Source organism: Doryrhamphus excisus, linkage group LG10 (genome assembly GCF_037039965.1).
Source record: "Doryrhamphus excisus strain RoL-2023G ecotype Guam linkage group LG10, RoL_Dexc_Guam_v1.1, whole genome shotgun sequence".
Taxonomy (NCBI): Eukaryota; Metazoa; Chordata; class Actinopteri; order Syngnathiformes; family Syngnathidae; genus Doryrhamphus; species Doryrhamphus excisus.
Genome location: NC_136366.1, coordinates 11,984,170 through 12,006,341, shown reverse-complemented (window position 1 = coordinate 12,006,341; position 22,172 = coordinate 11,984,170). Strand labels below are relative to the sequence as shown.

Genomic DNA, 22,172 nt, shown 5'->3' with positions numbered 1-22,172 from the left:
CAACCAACCTTCGATTACGATATGGAGCGAACAAGAAGACAATTTCTCAGTATTGATTCTGTCCTGACCCACCGGCATTAAAAGCAACACCATGACCAGACTTGACGAAGGTGGATAGTCCGCGCACTACATTGCCCACAATCCTCAGCGCGCCTTCATCAGCAACAGCTCGGATGTTGCGATATAGCTGGCAGCCAGAGAATGCTGTGGTTGCACCGATTGGCACACCAGGACTTAAATTGATCTCTTTAATGGGTGGCATTTTTAGGAAAAGGGGTCACATTTTCAGCGAGATTCGAAACAAGACGTTAACAGGAGGTGGACACGGTGGTGGTTTTGCGTTGACGTAAACGACTGGATAGCGGGCTACTGCATTCAGCTAAGTAAAAAAAAAAATCTGTTTTATTGTCAGCTGATGTGATTAAATGGCGAAAGGCGCTGCTGCGTGGCGTACAACCGCCACGGCACTCGAGTGAGGATGGGAATAGTCGTCGAGGGAGGCTATTTTACATTCGGACACATCGCAATCCAAGACATGACATCGTCAAGAGGATAACCTGGATAACCTTACACGAAATGTCATAGTGTGTAAGTGGCTAGCATTGAGGCTAGCTGGGTGCAAAGCTAGTACGCTGTCGTTCACCGTCAGTCTTGTCTGGTGTAAACACACAGCTAAAAGGTGCATAGCTGCAAGAAATTACCCAGAGATGCAATAGCCTCCTGCTGGTGTAATACACTTACATAACAGCTACAGCTTTGACCACCATCAATGGGAAATGTGCCACACGTAAAAAATCTTCATCAGCATCATTAGAACTGATATTGGATGCTGCAAATAAGCCTGCATTGCACACAGCATCTCTACTGTCTGTGATTGAAGCCACATTTTTTTTTTTAGTCTTTTATAATTTTTTTGTCAGGGACATACTATGAGGAAGTTTTTTGACTCCCGCCGGGAGTTGGTCAGCTCTGGACCAGGTTCTGGAGGTGGTGGCAGCAGCTCTGGATCCAGTCATGCAGGAGGGAATTTCATTGGAAGAAACTTCACTGTCGGGAAGCACCAAGTCACCGTGGAGGAGATCATCGCTGAAGGTCAGATACCTGCCATGATGATGTCTGATTGTTGTTACTTCTGTGCCTTTTTTCAAGCCTTGATGAGGGTTGTATTATTATTATTTATTCATTCATTCATTTTCTACCGCTTATCCTCACGAGGGTCGCGGGGGATGCTGGAGCCTATCCCAGCTGTCTTTGGGCCAGAGGCGGGGTACACCCTGGACTGGTGGCCAGCCAATCACAGGGCACATATAGACAAACAACCATTCACACTCACATTCATACCTATGGACAATTTGGAGTGGCCAATTAACCTAGCATGTTTTGGGGTTTTTTTTGGAATGTGGGAGGAAACCGGAGTACCCGGAGAAAACCCACGCATGCACGGGGAGAACATGTAAACTCCACACAGAGATGGCCAAGGGTGGAATTGAACCCTGGTCTCCTAGCTGTGAGGTCTGTGCGCTAACCACTAGACCGCCGTGCCGCATTATTACTTCTTCTTCTTATTATTATTATTATTCAAAGTTGTTGTTGATGGTAGACCTCCACTGCACCACCAATGCTTTCTCCATCAGTGCATTCAGCTCCCCTGTCCTCACATCCATATGGTGTATCTGTAGGTTGCTGACCAATCTATCCCCCGGTATAGAAGGTACCTCAACCACGTTCATTACTTTACTTTGCTATCGACTTTTGGTAGAAGGTCTTTACACTCTTAGAACATTGACCTACTGATCTTAATCAAGGATACATCAACATTAGCATGGGAGGACGGAGGATCGAACCCACAACCTTCGTGTTGGAAGATGCAATATCAGTTTTAGAACCATACAAAACTCCAACATTATGGAGATGAACCAGCATTTTTGGGAAAATATGCCTCAAAAGTCCATCAAAGTCATCGGCTCAGTGAGCATGAAGAGCAGGGGTCTCAAACTCAATTTACTTGGGGGCCACTGGAGCTCGGATCTGGGTGAGACTGGGCTGCATCAGGCTGCATCATTTTTTCCAAAAAAAAAAAACACATTTATTAAAAACAAAACAATTTAAAAAACTTTGCTTTGGTTTCAATTTTCTACAAGAAAAGCTCTGATAAAACATTCCACTGTTCTCAAATATTTTACTTTTTATTTTTCTACATAAAATAAGATGAAAAATAAATAAACAAATCAAGAATAAAGAAAATCAATCAATCAGTAATAAATAAATATAATAATAATAATAATAAAACAGCAAATAATAAAAACTTAAGAAACCACATATAGTTGGTGGGTAGACAAATTATTTTTTTCAGATTAAAATTAACAAAGCATTATTAGAGCCCTGTAGACATGACAAAACACGACTATAGTCACATTTATACTCTTTTTCTTCACAACATATTACGCAACTGCAGGGTCTTGAGACACATGCTAACTCGCAAACTAGAGAGCTAGCGACCTAAACGGTAGCCTTCAAGTTATTTCCTTTAAACTTAAATAGCCAAAAACTTGCCACTTCGACACGGATAGGGATGATAACTATTAACAGTTATTTAACCTTTAACATGAACATTAATCAAACGTAATAATTTTTTCTGGGTACATGATACCATACAGCATCCATATCAAACTTGCGCGGGCCGCACTAACATTAAACTTTCATATCAAGGCCGGGGCCTCAAACTAGTGTCAAATGTGGCCCGCAGGCCGCATGTTTGAGACCCCTGATGTAGAGAATTATGGTGGTGTAATGGCGCCCGTATAGTGTAGTGATACCAAAGAGCTTTCTGCAACATAGAAAGGATTGTTTTTGACTTTTTTCTCTCATTATATTGCTGTTCTTAATGCTAGTCAGAGGTGCTACAATGAGCTATAATGAACAAATGCACTGAGCCTATTTTAAGCCCATTCATTCACGTTAAATGCATTAAATGATTTATCTAATTGCCATTTGTTGTGTCCATCTGCATCATATATAGATCAGATAACAGGAAAGTGATGTGTTAGCGTATGGCACACTCAGATCTCCATAGGTATTTCATGTAGATTTAATGGGGCACATTAATGACATAATTCAATATTGCATGCCATGCTGAGGCTGTAACATCAGCCACAGCTTCAGCCTGAAAATCGAAGACCCCCATCTGAACGAAGCCCCGCAAAGTGAATTTGTGGTCTGAGCTGCACCAGATGGCAAGGCCTTTATGTAGGCCTCTTTATCAACCCCGCAGCAAAGACATGACTAATGCATAACACTATAAGGTCCCAACCGTTTGGTGTTTGTATTGGAGCACAATTTGTACGTCATGATCATCTCCAATAAACGTTGTGAAATACTTGGATTGTTTATCTCTGTTTGGCAGGTGGCTTTGCAATTGTGTTCCTTGTGCGGACAAATCAGGGCGTGCGCTGTGCCCTGAAGAGGATGTATGTCAACAACGAGCACGATCTGCAGGTGTGCAAGTGCGAGATTCAAATAATGGTGAGTGGCTGAAAATTACTTACTTTTCTGTGTGTTTAGTATTACTCATTCATTCATTTTCTACCACTTATCCTCGCGAGGGTCACAGGGGGGTGCTGGAGCCTATCCCAGCTGTCTTCGGGGGAGAGAAGCAGCCAATCACAGGGCACATATAGACAAACAACCATTCACACTCACATTCATACCTATGGACACTTTGGAGTCGCCAATTAACCTAGCATGTTTTTGGAATGTGGGAGGAAACCGGAGTACCCGGAGAAAACCCACGCATGAACATGCAAACTCCACACAGAGATGGCCAAGGGTGGGGAAAGACAAAATAAGAAGCCAAAAAGTTACCACTTCCACACAAAATAGGAGGATAACTCATTCATTCTTTCATTCATTTTCTACCGTTTATCCTCACAAGGATCGTAGGGGGGTGCTGGAGCCTATCCCGGCTGTCTTTGGGCGAGAGAAGCGGGATACACCCTGGACTGGTGGCCAGCCAATCACAGGGCACATATAGACAAACAACCATTCACACTCACATTCATACCTATGGACAATTTGGAGTGGCCAATTAACCTAGCATGTTTTTGGAATGTGGGAGGAAACCGGAGTACCCGGAGAAAACCCACGCATGCATGGGGAGAACATGCAAACTCCACACAGAGATGGCCGAGGGTGGAATTGAACTCGGGTCTCCTAGCTGTGAGGCTTGTTTGCTAACCACTCGATCACCGTGCAGCCGTGTTTGCTATTGTGTTTATTTTTTTCTTTCTTAATTCTAAATTGCTTTTGGGTTATTTTTGTGTGTTCCGCTGCTTTTGCTCTTCGCACCCTAAACTTCAGCTTTACAGATACCATGTCTTCTTTGTGTAGTGTGTGAAAGACGTCTACGATGACGTGATGTACAAGTCATCGTAAAGTTTTTTTTGTATTATTGCCATTTAATTGAAGTACAGCATTGAGCAGAGCAGAGGCCGCTTCACATTATGTTCTGTGCAACTCTACTAAAAATACAGTATGTACTGAATTATGTCCACACACACACACACACACACACAGATTGTTCGGTGTTTATTCACCTGGTTCATGGTATGCTTTGTTATTGTTTTGTCCGTATGGCCTCCCTTGTGCTGCTCTCCTCCCCCGAAGCGGTTTATATAACTTACATAACTGGCTTATAGTGACTGTCACTACCAACATTTGACACGTTTATCCCGCCGATGTTTTCTCTTTAAACCAACACCAATTCTAACATTTACTGGGACAATGTTGTCGTTACAGTCTCCGCCTCACATTTTCTCCTCTCCACGCCGCACTTGCTTTCTCTGTGTTCCAAGACCACGCACACAATTCCTTACCACTACTGGCATTGTTGGAATACTTTCTAGCCTTAAAATGTACTCAGACGTGATGTGACCAGTACAAAGTAGCTTTTTTTTTTGTATGCGTATTGCAGAAAGACCTTGTCGGGCACAAGAACATCGTGGGTTATCTGGACTCCAGCATCACAGCCATGGGATCCAGGGATGTGTGGGAGGTGTTCATACTGATGGACTTCTGCAAGGGTGAGTGACTGAGGGCCTTGAAGGAAATGGGTGTGGCCGCAACAACACCATGATTATCACTGACAGAGGGTTCGGTGACAGATGGAACACAGTTTATATGAAGTATCTCACAAAATGGAGTACACCCCATTTTAATTACAGTATCTTCTCAAGGGACAAGGAACTCGGTCTGTGTACTGTACAGTTTGTATAGATTAGATTAGATTAGATTCAACTTTATTGTTATTGCTCATGTCACTGGTACAGGGCAACAAAATGCAGTTAGCATCCAACCAGAAGTGCAAATGTATAAATACCTTATTAGTCAGTAGGTATAGAAATAGAATAGAGCTGTAAGTGGACAGATATATGTACAATCTATAACAGGCTGTGACTATGATACTTATAGGTTATCACATGGTTTGTCTGGTATCAGGCCCAGTATCATGCCCCCGCGTGCCAGTATCAGCCCGAGACCGAAAGGTCTTATTGTCACATACTATTTAATTATGAGCTTATTATCACGTACTATTTAATCAAAAGACCATTTTGTTTCCAGAAAATGTTCAGTTTATTACATGTATTATATCTAAACAGTGTAAACACAATAATTGCAAAAATATTTCAACAATAATATTTTATCAACAGTCTTATCTTATCAATGTCTGACAATTAAAGTTCCATTAATCAAAACAAACGCTGTGTGTTCACGCTCGTGCGCTGTTCTCTGATTGGTTGTTTCACGGACAAGATACCAGAGCAGCGCGCTCTGAGTGGACAGCTACGGGGGCTGATACTGGACATGGTTAAACTCTATATTTTATCAGTATCACTGCCCTGGGCTTTGACACAGTATCATTTCAGCCTTTTCCCGTATCATTCATGGGCGGTTTCTAGGGTACAGGGCCAATTAATACTGTAGTATGTTATTAAGTGTGGATATATACAGGGATATAAATGACTATAACTGTAATGACTATGACTATAATCTGCTATTGCAGATTATACAGATTATAAACAGTATGAATGTGACAAGATATAATAACAGTAATATGTACAGTCGTGCAATGAAGTGACTATGATAGATCGACAATCCACTAAAAAATATGTAAGTAATTTAGCACCGCCCTTAATCCTGTTGGGCATGGAATTGACTGGATCTGCACAGGTTGGTACTGGAATCCTATTGGACTCCTCCATGATGACATCACGAGACACCTTGCCGCTTCCCTTCCTTTCACTTGAGGATACCCAACACATGCTCAATTGGATTCAGGCGTGGAGGAGACATACTTGGCCCCACCATCACCTTCACATTCGGCTCCCTGAGCTCAGCACTTGGAAAACCATGTCGGGAAAAAACTGACATGTGACCCAGTTTTCCCAAGAGAGGGGATCATGCACTGCTTATTTTACAGCGCATGTCGGAATTCATGTTACCTCTCGATGAACTGCACCAGTGTGCAGTCCCAGACCATCACACCGTAACACAATTATCATGCTACTCGTGTTGCACTGTAACAGCAAGGAGACGTTGCTATATCAGGCTTTCTAACGTCACAAATGACACGCCTTAACACGCATTTACATGCAGGGTGAAGTCCACTGAATACTAAATTATTTTGCAGGAGGCCAGGTTGTTAATTTGATGAATCAAAGACTGCAGACCGGCTTCACAGAGGCGGAGGTGCTACAGATCTTCTGTGACACTTGTGACGCGGTGTCTCGCTTGCACCAGCGCAAGACGCCCATCGTCCACAGGGACCTAAAGGTGACACTTCCAGATGAATTTCAACTCGATAGAAGCAATTTGTCATATTACAAAAACATACTTTTCCTATTAAAAGTACAAAAGCTAGGAGTACCGAGATCATTTTTTTTCCCTCCTCATTATGTGAAGTGTGTATTTCAAAGAAAGGTCAATCACTTATACCACTTTTCTCAAATGTGACTCATCTCTTGTTTCTCTCCAAAGGTGGAGAACATCCTCCTGCACGACAAGGGTCATTATGTACTGTGCGACTTTGGAAGCGCCACTAACAAGTCCCTGAGTCCGCAGACAGAAGGTGTAGCCGCTGTAGAGGAAGAGATTAAAAAGTTAGTTGGCTCCTTTTTGTTTACTTCTCTTAGTCACAGTAGAGCTAAATGTTCTTTAGTTTGTCTCCTCTTTCCCATCTGCGCAATTGAATCGAAGCATAAAGCAAAACCAAACCACTAAACGTTTTTGTCTGAGCAGATACTGTGCAAGCCTTCATGAAGTTCTTCCTGGTTTCTCGTCAGGTACACCACTTTGTCATATCGTGCACCTGAGATGGTGAACCTCTATAATAACAAGATCATCACCACCAAAGCAGACATCTGGGTGAGTAAAGACGCCACGGGCTGTTCAACACATCCATATTATTGTATTTTCTTTCTAAGTGTGCTATGGTGCACTTAACCGCGTTTTAAATATACACAAACATTTGTTAGGGGGGCGTATTCGAGGGGAGGGGTAGGTCAGAAGCAGTTTTTCCGTTATGGCAGAATGAACTTTAAAAACAACCCTCTTCCCTCAAAAGTGGAGTAAACAAGTGAGTGCATAATAAGGAGACGTATTAACTCCTTATATACTACTACATATTACTATTAGACCATAATTGAAATTCAATGACTCCTCAAAATATTATGAAAGCCAAATTTGAATACACTTTTTCCTTCATGATGGATTACCATTGTTGCATAGTTGCATTGTGACACTCATAGCAAGGGAGTCATGCATTGAAGTATACACTGTAGAGCGGGGGTCTCAAACACGTGGCCCGCGGGCCAAATGTGGCCCGCAGGACACTAGTTTGAGGCCCCGCCTTGATATGAAAGTTTAATGTTAGTGCGGCCCGCGCAAGTTTGATATGGATGCTGTATGGTATCATGTACCCAGAAAAAAATATTACGTTTGATTCATGTTCATGTTAAAGGTTAAATAACTTAATAGTTACCACTTCCACACGGATAGGGAGGATAAGTTTTTGGCTATTTAAGTTTAAGGGAAATAACTTGAAGGCTACCGTTTAGGTCGCTAGCTCTCTACTTTGCGAGTTAGCATGTGTCTCAAGACCCTGCAGTTGCACAATATGTTGTAAATAAAAAGAGTATAAATGTGACTATAGTCGTGTTTTGTCATGTCTACAGGGCTCTAATAATGCTTTGTTAATTTTAATCTGAAAAAAATAATTTGTCTACCCACCAACTATATGTGGTTTCTTAAGTTATTATTATATTTATTTATTTATTACTGATTGATTGATTTTCTTTATTCTTGATTTGTTTATTTATTTTTCATCTTATTTTGTGTACAAAAATAAAAAGTAAGATATTTGAAAATAGTGGAATGTTTTATCAGAGCTTTTCTTGTAGAAAATTGGAACCAAAGTTTTTTTTAATTTTTTGTTTTTAATAAATGCATTTTTTAAAATGTTTTTTTGGAAAACCTGATGTGGCCCAGTCTCACCCAGACCCGAGCTCCAGTGGCCCCCAAGTAAATTGAGTTTGAGACCCCTGCTGTAGAGCCAATGGAGTAAAAATGTAGCCCTCCTTTGGATCCCAAAAATATTGAATTGCTTCACTTTTCGGGATCAAATCAAATACTTAAGCCTGCATTTATGCCAACAATATACATATATATTTTGCCACTGCAAAGACTTCAAACATAATATGATAGACAATGTTGTGTAAAGTGTGAAATGGTGACACTTATCTGCCGTGTTTAATTGATTTGATTGCTCCTCTCTTCCTTTTTGGTGTTTTGGTGTGACGGGGTGTGCATGCGTGTGGTGTTCTTCTCCAGGCGCTGGGCTGTTTGCTGTACAAGTTGTGCTTCTTCACTCTGCCCTTTGGTGAAAGCCAAGTGGCCATTTGCGATGGCAGTTTCACCATTCCGGACAACTCCCGCTACTCTTACGATCTCCACTGCCTCATTCGTTAGTCCATCTAAATAACACATTTATTTAACTTTTTTTTTTAATTGTGATCCTCTCACAAAGGCATGCACTTACTGGCCCATTAAACTACAGTGGAGCTTTTTAAAATCGGACTTTCTTTGCTGTGTATTGTGTGTTTATGCAGGCTACATGTTGGAGCCTGACCCAGACAGAAGGCCAGATATCTACCAGGTGTCCTACTTCGCCTTTAAACTGGCACAGCGGACCTGCCCGGTTCAGAATGCCAAGGTCCGTCACCTCTTTTTGGTTTTGCCCGTTAAAGCAGATATCTCAGCTATTCCCTTTTTTTCTATATTCAAGAATTCGACCATTCCCTCCAAACTTCCTGAGCCAATCAAAGCGAGCGAAGCTGCAGCAGCCAAGAAGAGCCAGACCAAGCCCAGGTACACCTGACCTCCCTGGAACCTATGAACATTTAAGCTGAGGTGGATATTTGCATCAATAATAAGTTTATATGAAAACAATGTTTTTATTCCCAGACTGACCGATCCCATCCCCACCACGGAAACCTCCATCACGCCTCGCCAGAGGCCCAAAGCGGCTCATACCCAGCCGACTGCTGGCATCCTCCCCATCCAACCTGCTGCCCTTACCCCTCGCAAGCGAGCTAATCTCGCCGGTGTGGCAGCTCAGCCTGTCGGTAAGTGGGGAAAAACTCCCGTCATTTTTACTCCTATCCGTCACCGAGTGTATGAAAGAAGATGTGTGCCTGTAATCCGGCACAATGAATGATGGAATTCCCAAGAGGAAGATATCAGGTGCATAGGTCAAAAGATTATAGTGTCTTGTAATGTTGCTCAATTAGGATTACGTGATTAATTACTTTTCAAGCACTTATCCACTGTCTGAGAGAGAGCTTTTCTCCCATGTGGTCTGGTATGGAAACGCAAGACTTAGGGGTATCACATGGTCTCGTCTTATAAGATCTTGCCAACGTAACCAAATTTCTCGTTCAGAAAAAAATTCTTGTGGCTATTAGGCCTGTGTGTGCGTGCGTTTTCTTCAGGTACGCCTAAAAACATGTACGTGAGGTTAATTGGCAACTGCTCTGCTCAATGCCGTACTTCAATTAAACGGCAATAATACAAAAAAAACAAAACTTTACTATGACTTGTACATCACGTCATATTGAACGTCTTTCACATGGTATCTGTAAAGCTGAAGTTTAGGGTGCAATTAAAGAGCAAAAGCTGCGGAACACACCAAAATGACCCAAAAAGCAATTTAGAATTGGGGGAAAAAAACAATTAAACACAATAGCAAACACGGCTGCACGGCAGTCGAGTGGTTAGCGAACAGGCCTCACAGCTAGGAGACCCAAGATCAATTCCACCCTCGGCCATCTCTGTGTGGTGTTTGCATGTTCTCCCCGTGCATGCGTGGGTTTTCTCCGGGTACTCCGGTTTCCTCCCACATTCCAAAAACATGCTAGGTTAATTGGCCACTCCAAATTGTCCATAGGTATGAATGTGAGTGTGAATGGTTGTTTGTCTATATGTGCCCTGTGATTGGCTGGTGATCCACCAGACCAAATTTAATGGTACGTAATGTTCAATGTATTTCATAATGTGTTTTCTTTGGTGTCATTTTGTTACATTTCCCCTCATCTGCCTCAACTTGCTGCATCACGCTTTTGCTGACCATTCAGTCTTCGTCCACAGGAGTCAGCTTAGACCTGTCACAGCCAGCAGCAGCTCTGCAGTCACAGAAAGTGCAGACATCCACTCTTCCTCTCATCCAGTCACAAAACAACGCAATTCCAGCTGTAGCTGCGCAGAAGCCGGTACGTACAAATGGCCGTGATTCCCTATTGAAATGTAGGAATCGTTTTTTTAATCCGTCCATGTGCTGTTCTTCAGCCTGCTTCAGGAGCCGACGCTACAGCAGCCATAGTGACAAACACGTCTAAGCCAGACGTCCAACCACAAGCACAGGTGCCACCTTCCACGGCTCAGCAACAGGCCCCGCCTCCCTCCACGACCATCGCCGCCTCTCAGCAGGTGACGGAGACTCCTTCCAGCCCAGCCGCACCTCAGCGTCCTGCTCGACGCAAGCCGCCCGTACAGACTCAACATTCTGCCGCTCAGCCGACGCCAAACAAATCAGCCCCCACTCAACCATCAGTGGGCGAGCAGCAGCAGAGTCAGCCATCGGTCGTCCAGACTGAAATCAGCCAAAAAGCAGCTGAGACGGTAAGCAGCCTGTCCACATCCTCGACTAGAATCACTTTTGTTACACGATAGCGCTGTGTGCAATGCAAATACTTTTCTGTGAATCAGACCCCGCCTGCTTCCCCAAAGACGGTGGAGGTGCAAAGCCACAAACGCGTCCCAAGCGATGCCACAGCCAGCACCACCAATGGAGGCCTGGTGGCTAACTCCTCACAAGGAGCAGACGCAGACGTCGTCCAGTAAGAAGCTTGTTTACTAAATATAAAATTATATTGTAATTTCATCACATTTAGGCAGCTAACTGTTCCTCTGTAGATCTCAAGCTGGCTCCGCCCAGCCTGCCCAGGACCAAAGCAAAGGCTCTGATACCTCCACGGCGCCCACATGGAACCCATTTGACGACGAGGGTTTCTCCAACTTCACAGCGGAGGAAGTCAAACCGGAGGATGCAAAGCCTGCCGGTAAGATGTTGGCTTATTTGTGTGTGGCTTTGTTGAGCACGTCACGTTAACATCGCCTGAATGTGGTTTCCAGACCCGTCCTCAGGGTGCCAGACCCCATGTGAGGAATTGATACCAGGCTTGCAGGCTTCGACTGGGGATTCCACACCGCAAGACTCTCAAGGTATGACACAATATATACACCATCATAGTAATACACTATCAAAACAGTGAGACTTTCATTATTCTGCGTTCAATTCCACCCTCGACCATCTCTGTGTGGAGTTTGCATGTTCTCCCCGTGCATGTGTGGGTTTTCTCTGGGTACTCCGGTTTCCTCCCACATTCCAAAAACATGCTAGGTTAATTAGCGACTCCAAATTGTCCATAGGTATGAATGTGAGTGTGAATGGTTGTTTTCAGTGAATTCAGTACATACTGTATTTTTAGGAGAGTTGCACAGAACATAACGTGAAGCGGCCTCTGCTCTGCTCAATGCCGTACTTCAATTAAACGGCAATAATACAAAAAAAAACCTTTACTATGACTTGTACATCACGTCATGGTAGATGTCTTTCACATGGTATCTGTAAAGCTGAAGTTTAGGGTGCGATTAAAGAGCAAAAGCTGCGGAACACACAAAAATGACCCAAAAGCAATTTAGAATTGGGGAAAAATTAAACACAATAGTAAACATGGCTGCACGGCGGAGAGTGGTTAGCGAACAGGCCTCACAGCTAGGAGACCCAAGTTCAATTCCACCCTCGGCCATCTCTGTTTGGAGTTTGCATGTTCTCCCCGTGCATGCGTGGGTTTTCTCTGGGTACTCCGGTTTCCTCCCACATTCCAAAAACATGCTAGGTTAATTGGCCACTCCAAATTGTCCATAGGTATGAATGTGAGTGTGAATGGTTGTTTGTATATATGTGCCCTGTGATTGGCTGGCCACCAGTCCAGGGTGTACCCCGCTTCTCTCGTCCAAAGACAGCTGGGATAGGCTCCAGCACCCCCCACGACCCTTGTGAGGATAAACGGTAGAAAATGAATGAAAGAATGAATGAGTTCTCCTCCTATTTTGTGTGGAAGTGGTAACTTTTTGGCTTCTTATTTTGTCTTTGCCCACCCTTGGCCATCTCTGTGTAGAGTTTGCATGTTCTCCCCGTGCATGCGTGGGTTTTATCCGGGTACTCCGGTTTCCTCCCACATTCCAAAAACATGTTAGGTTAATTCGCGACTCCAAATTGTCCATAGGTATGAATGTGAGTGTGAATGGTTGTTTGTCTATATGTGCCCTGTGATTGGCTGGCCACCAGTCCAGGGTGTACCCCGCTTCTTTTGCCCGAAGACAGCTGGGATAGGCTCCAGCACCACCCCCCGCGGTAGAAAATGAATGAATGAATGATTCTGTTGTGACGTTGTTACTTTGTCTTAGATGAAAGACCACCAGCCATTGTTGATGCTGCTGATTCAGGGGCAGCGTCACTCTTAGTGGTCCCTGATCCGTTTCACAACCTCGAGCTGTCCAACGCATCTGGTAACCACTTTCATACCTTTGCTAAATTTAGAAAGTACTTCGACTAACAACTACATACAACAGTACAACTTATTGTTCATCACTCTGTCATTGTTCCTCACCAGAGAAGCTGATTGAAGGTCTAAAATCTCCAGACGTGTCTTCACTCCTGCTCCCCGACCTGCTGTCTTTGGCCGATCCGTTTGGTGGTTCTGTGGAGGAGTCTGCAAAAGGTGCAGGAAGTTGTTTTATTCATCCCCTCACACTCGGATACCAGCGACGCTCTTGGCTAAAGCAATGTGTACTGCCCTGTCTTCATCTAGACCCCATCGCTGTAGACTCCTCTTTGTTGGGCTGCTCTCTGATCTCGGGTCCGTCTGCTGCCCTGCCAGCCGCCAGCAGTGCTGCCTCCTCAGTGTTATCCGCCTCCGCCGCTTTAGATGATTTCAGTCTGCTGTCTGGAGACTCGGAACAGGCCAAAACATCAGGTAGGCATGGGAAATTATCCCGTTGGCGTATCCAGTGGATGACTAATCCTTTCAGATATTGCAGTGTAGTATTCCCACATTGCACCTCTTTGCCATGCTAATATTAAATCCAATGTTTTATTCTGTTAAAGCAGGGGTCTCAAACTCAATTTACCTGGGGGCCACTGGAGCTAGGGTCTGGGTGAGACTGGGCCACATCAAAAAAAAAAAAACGCATTTATTGAAAACAGAAAAATATACAAACTTTTTCAGTGCTTTGGTTCCGATTTTCTACAATAAAAGCTCTGATAAAACATTCCACTGTTCTCAAATATCTTAATTTTTATTTTTCTGCACAAAATAAGATGAAAAATAAATAAACAAATCAAGAATAAAGAAAATCAATCAATCAGTAATAAATAAATATAATAATAATAATAATAATAAAACGGCAAATAATAAAAACTTAAGAAACCACATATAGTTGGTGGGTAGACAAATTATTTTTTTCAGATTAAAATTAACAAAGCATTATTAGAGCCCTGTAGACATGACAAAACACGACTATAGTCACATTTATACTCTTTTTATTTACAACATATTGCGCAACTGCAGGGTCTTGAGACACATGCTAACTCGCAAACTAGAGAGCAAGCGACCTAAACGGTAGCCTTCAAGTTATTTCCTTTAAACTTAAATAGTCAAAAACTTACCACTTCCACACGGATAGGGAGGATAACTATTAACAGTTATTTAACCTTTAACATGAACATTAATCAAACGTAATAATTTTTCTGGGTACATGATACCATACAGCATCCATATCAAACTTGCGCGGGCCGCACTAACATTAAACTTTCATATCAAGGCGGGGGCCTCAAACTAGTGTCCTGCGGGCCACATTTGGCCCGCGGGCCGCGTGTTTGAGACGCCTGTGTTAAAGTGTTCAAAAATGCATTGAAATCTTCCAAATGTGAGCTTGGAAATACGGTCTTTGTCACATGGGATTAAATGACATGGCAGAATGAGTACAGCTGCATGCACTTTTAAACGAAAGCGTTTTGACTGTTGCTGACTGAAGCAGCTGTGGAGACGAGAAGTGTCTGCATGCCCACCTGCTGCATGACTCCGAAAGTACTTGAGCTGCTGACAAGGCGACAGCTCATCACGCCGCCTTTTGTGCGTTCATTTGGGCAGTCACTGCTAATTTGAGAACCTGGTGTGGATGATGCTAAGGGGGAAGATGTGCTAATTGCCGTTGGAGGGACTGTACAGAGCAGCTGCAACTCGTCGGCTTTCTAATTATTTCATCAATTGCATTAAAATGACTGCAGAGACTGTTGATATTTTTAAAAGAAGATTAAAGACGCACCTTTTTAATCAGGCTTTTAACTAATATTTTAAACTTTAAAAAAAAAATCTTTTTAGTCCTATTTTATGCTCTTAGTCGTTAGCTTTTAACTCCAGTGTTTCCTCGGGGGGGGGGGGGGGGGGGGGTCCTCCACATTGGGGGCTGTGTCGGGTCTCCTGAGGGGGTACTGTCCGTGGGTCCCTTCGACCCGGCCGGCTGGGGGTTCCTCCCTTTGATGTGGGGGTCCGCCCATCTGTCGGAGTCGAGGGACCCGGGTGCCGGCCTGCGGCTCCTCCCAGCACTTTGTGTTGCATGTCCTTGCAGGAAAAGTGCGCTACAAATAAAGCTGATTTAATTTGACTAACATAAGGCTGCACGGCGGTGAGAGGTTAGCGCTCAGGCCTCACAGTTAGGAGACCCGAGTTCGATTCCACCCTCAGCCATCTCTGTGTGGAGTTTGCATGTTCTCCCCGTAAAAGTGGGGTGCGGTACCCTGCCTCTCGCCCCAAGTCAGCTGGGATAGGCTCCAGCATACGCCCACGACTCTAATGAGGATAAGCGGCATAGAAAATGGATGGATGGGTGTGCACAAACTCAACTGCAGGGGCTGCACGGTGGTCATGTGGTTAGCGCGCAGACCTCACAGGTAGGAGACCAGGGTTCAATTCCACCCTCGGCCATCTCTGTGTAGAGTTTGCATGTTCTCCCCGTACATGAGTGGGATTTCTCCGGGTACTCCGGTTTCCTCCCACATTCCAAAAACATGCTAGGTTAATTGGCGACTCCAAATTGTCCATAGGTATGAATGTGAGTGTGAATGGTTGTTTGTCTATATGTGCCCTGTGATTGGCTGGCGACCGGTCCAGGGTGTACCCACACCTTTCGCCCGAAGACAGCTGGGATAGGCTCCAGCACCCCCGCGACCCTTGTGAGGATAAGCGGTAGAAAATGAATGAATGACCAACATAATTCTTGTGGTTATCTAACATGAGCTGTTTGTCATGCATCCTCTGTAGATTCGTCTCTCCTCATCTCAGACTTGGAGCCGCCTCAGCAAGCAGATGCTGAGGCGGCCACTGAGGACGAGTTTGATCCCATCCCGGTGACCGGACGTAAGAACTCCCAAGGTAAGCAAACCACTGTTGCCTAGTTAACTTCTTATCATATTGTGGTCAGATGCATAGTAGTGATTATTATGGGATTAGCTGCTTTTCTCTCACCTTCACATGAGAATGTTTGATAGCATCAGTTCTTCTTTCTCTCTTCTCCTTTACCTCCCCTTCTTCGCCTGCTTCTCCGTGAAACTCCTTTGCCTTTCCTTCCCCTTTGCATTTTGACCTCCCCTCCTCCCGCCCCGTCTCTCCGGCCAGTTTCAGGAGGCCACTCGCGCAGTAACAGTGGTGGCTCTGAATCCAGCCTGCCCAGCTTGGCCCGCTCCCTTCTGCTGGTGGACCAGCTCATCGACTTGTAGGCCGCACCTCCCCTCCTCTCTCCTGCGTAGAAGCTGTAACAGCGGATTAGAGAGCGGCATAGCATAACATAACAACAATCATGTGATAAGTCGTTTACGACTGTCATCTTCGTTCATGTCACTGCCCCCTTCGCCATGCGCTCCTTTTGCATTCCTACTCCTCCTCATCATCATCGCCTGACTCCTCTTACCTTTTCACATTTCCTCTCATTGTCCGACAACTAATATCAAGCTTAAACTTTTGACTATTACAGGATGTATGATGCAAACAATAGGCGATCATTGTTGTCATGTACGATACAGTAGATGCAATTAGTAATAATAAGTGGTTGTAGTTCATTGTGCACAAGTGAATTTGTCGTCGTTTGCCTTGATCAAATTCCCCTCGCCCTTGATTGTATTTGCACATTTTTCAGTTCCAATTGAAGGTAAAGTTCATATTTCTTAAAACGGCATACATATCCAGGCCAAAAGAGGGAAATGGAGAGCTTTGTTCAATCAGTTCCATTAAATTTTTTTTTTTGTGTGTGTCCCTAAACGGATAATAAGAGGGGACTAAATTGTTCCAAACACATGCCTTGTTCTGCACCTTAGCTTCTCTTGCAAGCAAAACAAAAAAAGTCCGACATAAGGCTTGATCCTTAGCACGGTTTGTATATTAGCTTAGCCACATATCCTGCTTTTGCTAAGTTAATGTGAAAGAAACAGTTGTTCTCGTGCCATGAAGTCACATGTGATCTACTGTACGACACCCAAACAAGGGCCAACCATTCTATTTTCTGCTATTAATATTAGTATGTTTAAGGTAAGCAATAGATTGTTACAAGGGGAGTTCTAAATAGGTTAGCAGTGTGCCATATCAATTAGACAAAAAGCATGAAATGCGCTAATAGAATATTAATAATAATAGAATACTAGATATTAAATACTATTTAATATAATTTTATTATTATTATTATTATTTATTACATTTTAGTAGATTTTTATGTCACTCTTTTGGTAAAAGTCCAATCTGGCAGTTAATGTGTCCTTGTGAGAATTTAGTAGGAAAACATACGAAAAAGTTATATTGATATTATAAGCGGACATGTTTTCTAAATATCTACAAAATGGCTGACACGTTGTTCTAATAAAAATGGTGTATTGCCAAATTTAAGCATAATTTGAGGGCTCAGTATCAACGCTAACTCCCACATCCAAAATATTTGGCTCTGCAACTGATGTTTTTTTTAACCTTAATTATAATTATTCATTTCATTTCAAATTTAGTGAATATTTGGTTAATAGACAATTACATATGTAGTCTTTTTTTTTTTTACTTTATTTTTTCAATTTTCTTTAAACAAAACGTCAACATTAGTTACATATGTAGTCTTGAATATGTTTATAGAATCTGTGATACCACTAGATGGAGCCAGCGTACCACCAGTGATACTCCTACCACAGTTTGATGAATTGTAGTATTTTTAGTGCATCATATTACTCTCAACATGTGATTGAAAATGTTAAAAATGGCCTTCAGTTTGGGCGCTGTTATGAATTTTTTTTGCGTTTAACCATTTGTATAATATATATTAAAGTAATATGATAAGGAGAGAAACATTTACAAGATGCCAGGATGAATACATAGTAGTTGTGTGCAGCCGCATATTTTGGATTTTCGATAAGTCTGATTCATGGGGGGGGGGATAAATGTAACTAATTTGGGCTTTTTTGCTACTAAATTCTCACAACACCCGCCTGGGTATTTAACATTGAATATCATCCATTCCCATTTGCTTTAACCCATTCCACAATATCCCCACATTCCTCCCCATTCGTGTAAATACCGTCGACACCCCCCCTCCCCCCACCCCTGTGTAAATAATGACATCCCATGTCATATAGCTTTACTTGTGGATATTATACATATGATATATACAGTATATATATGACTTTGTTTCCTTGTCCATAAATGTTAATATGAATAGAGTGTTAGAGAATGAATGTAAGAAATGAATATTAGTCCAAATATCTATAATGACGTATATCCATCAGATACTCTTGAAAGAATATATGAATATTTCATTCTTCTTTGTGGGATCTGTGTTGGGAAAAGTTGTTTTTGTTTTGTTGTTTCCCCCCCCCTCCGTCTTGTCGGTACTTTGATGATAACGCCGCCCCTTTGCATGTAGAAAGGTTATTATGTGGAGCGTATTTAATTGAATTGGAGGGTGCTGTTTGCAAAATAGTTGCTAAATATGTGAAAGAAATGCAGCAGAGCTCTACCATGTAGCAAGATAGTATAAATATACAGTCATCTTTTATTGGCTACAACCAGTACAGGGTGTACCCCGCCTCTCACCTGAAGACAGCTGGGATAGGCTCCACCTCGTGAGGAAAAAGCGGTAGAAAATGAATGAATTTTTATTTGTTTACATATTCTTAGTACTAACGCTTAATGGCAGCGTCCCAACGTTATTTGTGGAAGTCACACATCGCTGAACAAAAGGCACACTTGTTGTAACGCTCTGCTGGGGTGATATGAGACTATAATTCATCACGTATGTGGTTATGATGACATCAGCACCCTCATGGTGACTTCTAATCATGCAAGGCGGTGTGAGATGTTTTTAATCTTAGACGAGACGCTCCACTTCCTCCACCCTTTGTACAAAGTGTTTTCGTGCGTTTACATGGACTGATATGAAGGACTATATTTTTATTCCAAGAAGTTTTTCTCGCCAATGTGTGTTGGTTTGTGTCATTCCCCTACCGTCGTTATATGCCGCCGGGGCTTTCTTTGTAAAGCTTTTGTTTCTGCTTCGCGGTTATGCCACACAGTTCTCATGGAAAAGCATGACGGTGTCCTTGGTTGTTTGTGTAGGTGTCTTTAGTGTGTATGAATGTACATGAATGTCTGAATTGTGCGACGTGTATTCCAGTAAATCCTGATGTGTTGTTGTTTTTGCTGCAAAATGTGGTCGGCGGCGGTGGCGGCGACTCCTCAAAGCACAGCGTTGTCTCAGGTTGGAGCTACTCTGAGAATCACACGGCTTTGTTGCCTCCATCGCTTGCTTCCTTTTGGAAATAATAATGAAGTACATGGCAAGGTGATACTAAATAATCAGCAATATCAACCTTTTTTTTTTTTTTTTTGCTCATTAGAGACACGGGACTCCTTTTTAAAAAATAACAATAACCGGAAATGCATTTTGCTTGAGATAAAGAAGAAGAAGTAATTCTACTTTTATCCCGTATTCTAAACACTTGAGTCATTTGCAGGTTGAACCTATGCAACTCCCAAGCTTGGCGCTAAAAGCAAGCAAGCAAGCAAACAAACAAACAGGCGGGTAGTGCAATCTACTGTACAAGAAGCAGGAAGCCCCATTCTATAGGAAACTGTTGATGACGACACTGACACTGATACTAGCAACGTGTTTTTTCTCAAGCCTCTCATTGTGTTCATGGTCCCAAACCTGCGTCAAGAGCTGTGGTTGATCTTGTGCTCCTTCTATTTTTGTGACATCATTCTTGAAAGGGATGGCAAATAAAATACAAACGTCAATGTCAGCGTGTCGACTGCTTGATTAAGTCGCTAAAATACAAAAAAAAAAGTACAGAACAACGCTGTACGTTATCAGCAGCTTGTCATGCGTGCATGGACAGCACCAGTCAAAGGTTTGAAAACCCTTCCTCATTAGATGGTTGCCAAAGTGTCTACAAACCTCTATAGATTTTAAAACATGTTATAAATAATGAAACAATTATCATCTGTATTAGAAATATATCATTTTTTATGTGAAAGTAATTCATCATTATTAATTGTCTTTACAACTGCATTCATCATTGACTAAAAGTGAGGTGCGGTACCCCGCCTCTCGCCCCAAGTCAGCTGGGATAGGCTCCAGCATACGCCCACGACCCTAATGAGGAGAAGCGGCGTAGAAAATGGATGAATGGGTGTGCACAAACTCGCCTGCAGGGGCAGCACGGCGGTCATGTAGTTAGCGCGCAGACCTCACAGGTAGGAGACAAGGGTTCAATTCCACCCTCGGCCATCTCTGTGTGGAGTTTGCATGTTCTCCCCGTGCATGTGTGGGTTTTCTCCGGGTACTCCGGTTTCCTCCCACATTCCAAAAACATGCTAGGTTAATTGGCGACTCCAAATTGTCCATAGGTATGAATGTGAGTGTGAATGGTTGTTTGTCTATATATGCCCTGTGATTGGCTGGCCACCAGTCCAGGGTGTACCCCGCCTCTCGCCCGAAGACAGCTGGGATAGGCTCCAGCACCCCTTGTGACCCTCGTGAGGATAAGCGGTAGAAAATGAATGAATGAATGAAACTCACCTGCCTCTTTATATTTCCACATCCAGACCAGCAGGGGGTGCTGTGCAGTAACACACAGGAGGACCATGGGACTGGGGCTTCTGTGCAGGTCGTCGTGGAGACGCCGACTCAAAGGAAGCAGCAGAAGACCGGTCAGGCTCCATCAAGCGATGAGTGTAGCGGACCCCCCACCAGCCTAGAACCAAACGCCATAGACTCACAGCTGTCAGCCCCCGACAGCCCTCCTCTGCTTGACGTCTTCCAGCTGGCACCTTTCAAAACACAACCAAAAAAGATGGCGTCCAGCAGTCAAATCTGTTCACCTGAATCTCCTGACGTTTTCCTCCAGGCTCCCTTTGGAAAAAGGAGGGAGCACGTTCAGGCCGGTCGACGCTTCCCGCCGGTCCAGGGGACATTGCTGCACCAGCAGCCGGTGGCGGTACACCGTGTTGTATCCCGGGTAGGTCAGCAAGCTGCCGTGGGATCAGTGGCTGTGGGGCCGCTGCATTCATGGACCATAGGAGGACGGAGTCTGGATGACCCGTTTAGTGCCGCACCTTTTCAGCCGAGATGCTCCCAACACAGACCTAATTATTGAGGTCAGTATAGCAGACATTTCTACAAAAAAAATTACTATTTTATGTTTCCATGCGTTCAAATAGCACATTATATGCCCTCCATGTGGGGGAACTTTGAGTAGAATAGAGATGCAAATTTTGTGCTTAATTCTCATTTTCTACTAAGTGTGCATTTGGAGAAAAAAACAGAAATTTTGTTTTTTTTTTTTGTAGTGTTAATCACCTTTTTGACAGTTTTACTGCAGTATTAATGAAGAAAATGACGCTCACTACCTCGGTTAAGTGATTATTTTATAAACCAGCCGTGTCCAAAGTGTGACCCATTTTTATTCCGCCTGTTTTCTTATTGGCCCTTACCATATTTTTAAAATAAAATACATTTTATTGATAACACAAAAGCTAAGATGTGGATGTTTTGTCCAGATAGTTTAGCATAAATTCACCTCCATTAGATCGCTTGTAGTAATTTTAATGTTGAAATGCAGTTGCTTTTGTCTAGTAATACCGCGGTTGTCCTCTGGGGGCGACGGTGAGAACAAAGAGGGCTTAACTTGTTAAGAGATAAAATGGAAAAAAACACAAGAGAAAATACAGCTTAAGTTACTGCCGCTTTTTCACGAGCACTTATCGTGTCAAGCTGATGACCCAATAAACGAACACAGAAACTGCTTCGTGCTCCATTTCGGGAAGAAACAAGCACCAAACACCAGTGTAAATGTCAGCTTTACAGATGCCATGTGCACATGACACATGGTTGCATCACTCATATGAGGAAAGGTAATGACAGCGGAAAAGTAAACTTCAATGGCGTTGGCACACTTGGAATGTTTTATT

At 43.2% G+C, this 22,172-nt stretch overlaps 1 protein-coding gene across 2 annotated transcripts; it reads left to right on the top strand.

Moving 5' to 3' along the window:
• The first annotated feature begins 133 nt into the window (after positions 1 to 133).
• On the top strand, positions 134 to 22,170 carry LOC131103172 (AP2-associated protein kinase 1-like). 2 transcript variants are annotated; one of them, XM_058049214.2, is made up of 20 exons: positions 134 to 1,092; positions 3,404 to 3,522; positions 4,970 to 5,078; positions 6,686 to 6,828; positions 7,033 to 7,154; positions 7,338 to 7,419; positions 8,884 to 9,016; positions 9,162 to 9,265; positions 9,338 to 9,420; positions 9,517 to 9,677; positions 10,699 to 10,820; positions 10,897 to 11,229; positions 11,317 to 11,447; positions 11,524 to 11,669; positions 11,743 to 11,832; positions 13,081 to 13,182; positions 13,287 to 13,394; positions 13,485 to 13,649; positions 15,996 to 16,106; positions 20,808 to 22,170. In XM_058049214.2, the coding sequence occupies exons 1-20, from the start codon at positions 930 to 932 to the stop codon at positions 21,356 to 21,358; spliced, it is 3,078 nt and encodes a 1,025-aa protein (XP_057905197.2). In that variant the 5' UTR covers positions 134 to 929; the 3' UTR covers positions 21,359 to 22,170. The 2 variants fall into 2 exon arrangements, with proteins under 2 accessions (XP_057905197.2, XP_057905210.2); XM_058049227.2 differs by lacking the exon at positions 20,808 to 22,170 and adding an exon at positions 16,350 to 19,997 and having other exon boundaries at positions 135 to 1,092.
• Positions 22,171 to 22,172: the final 2 nt, after the last annotated feature.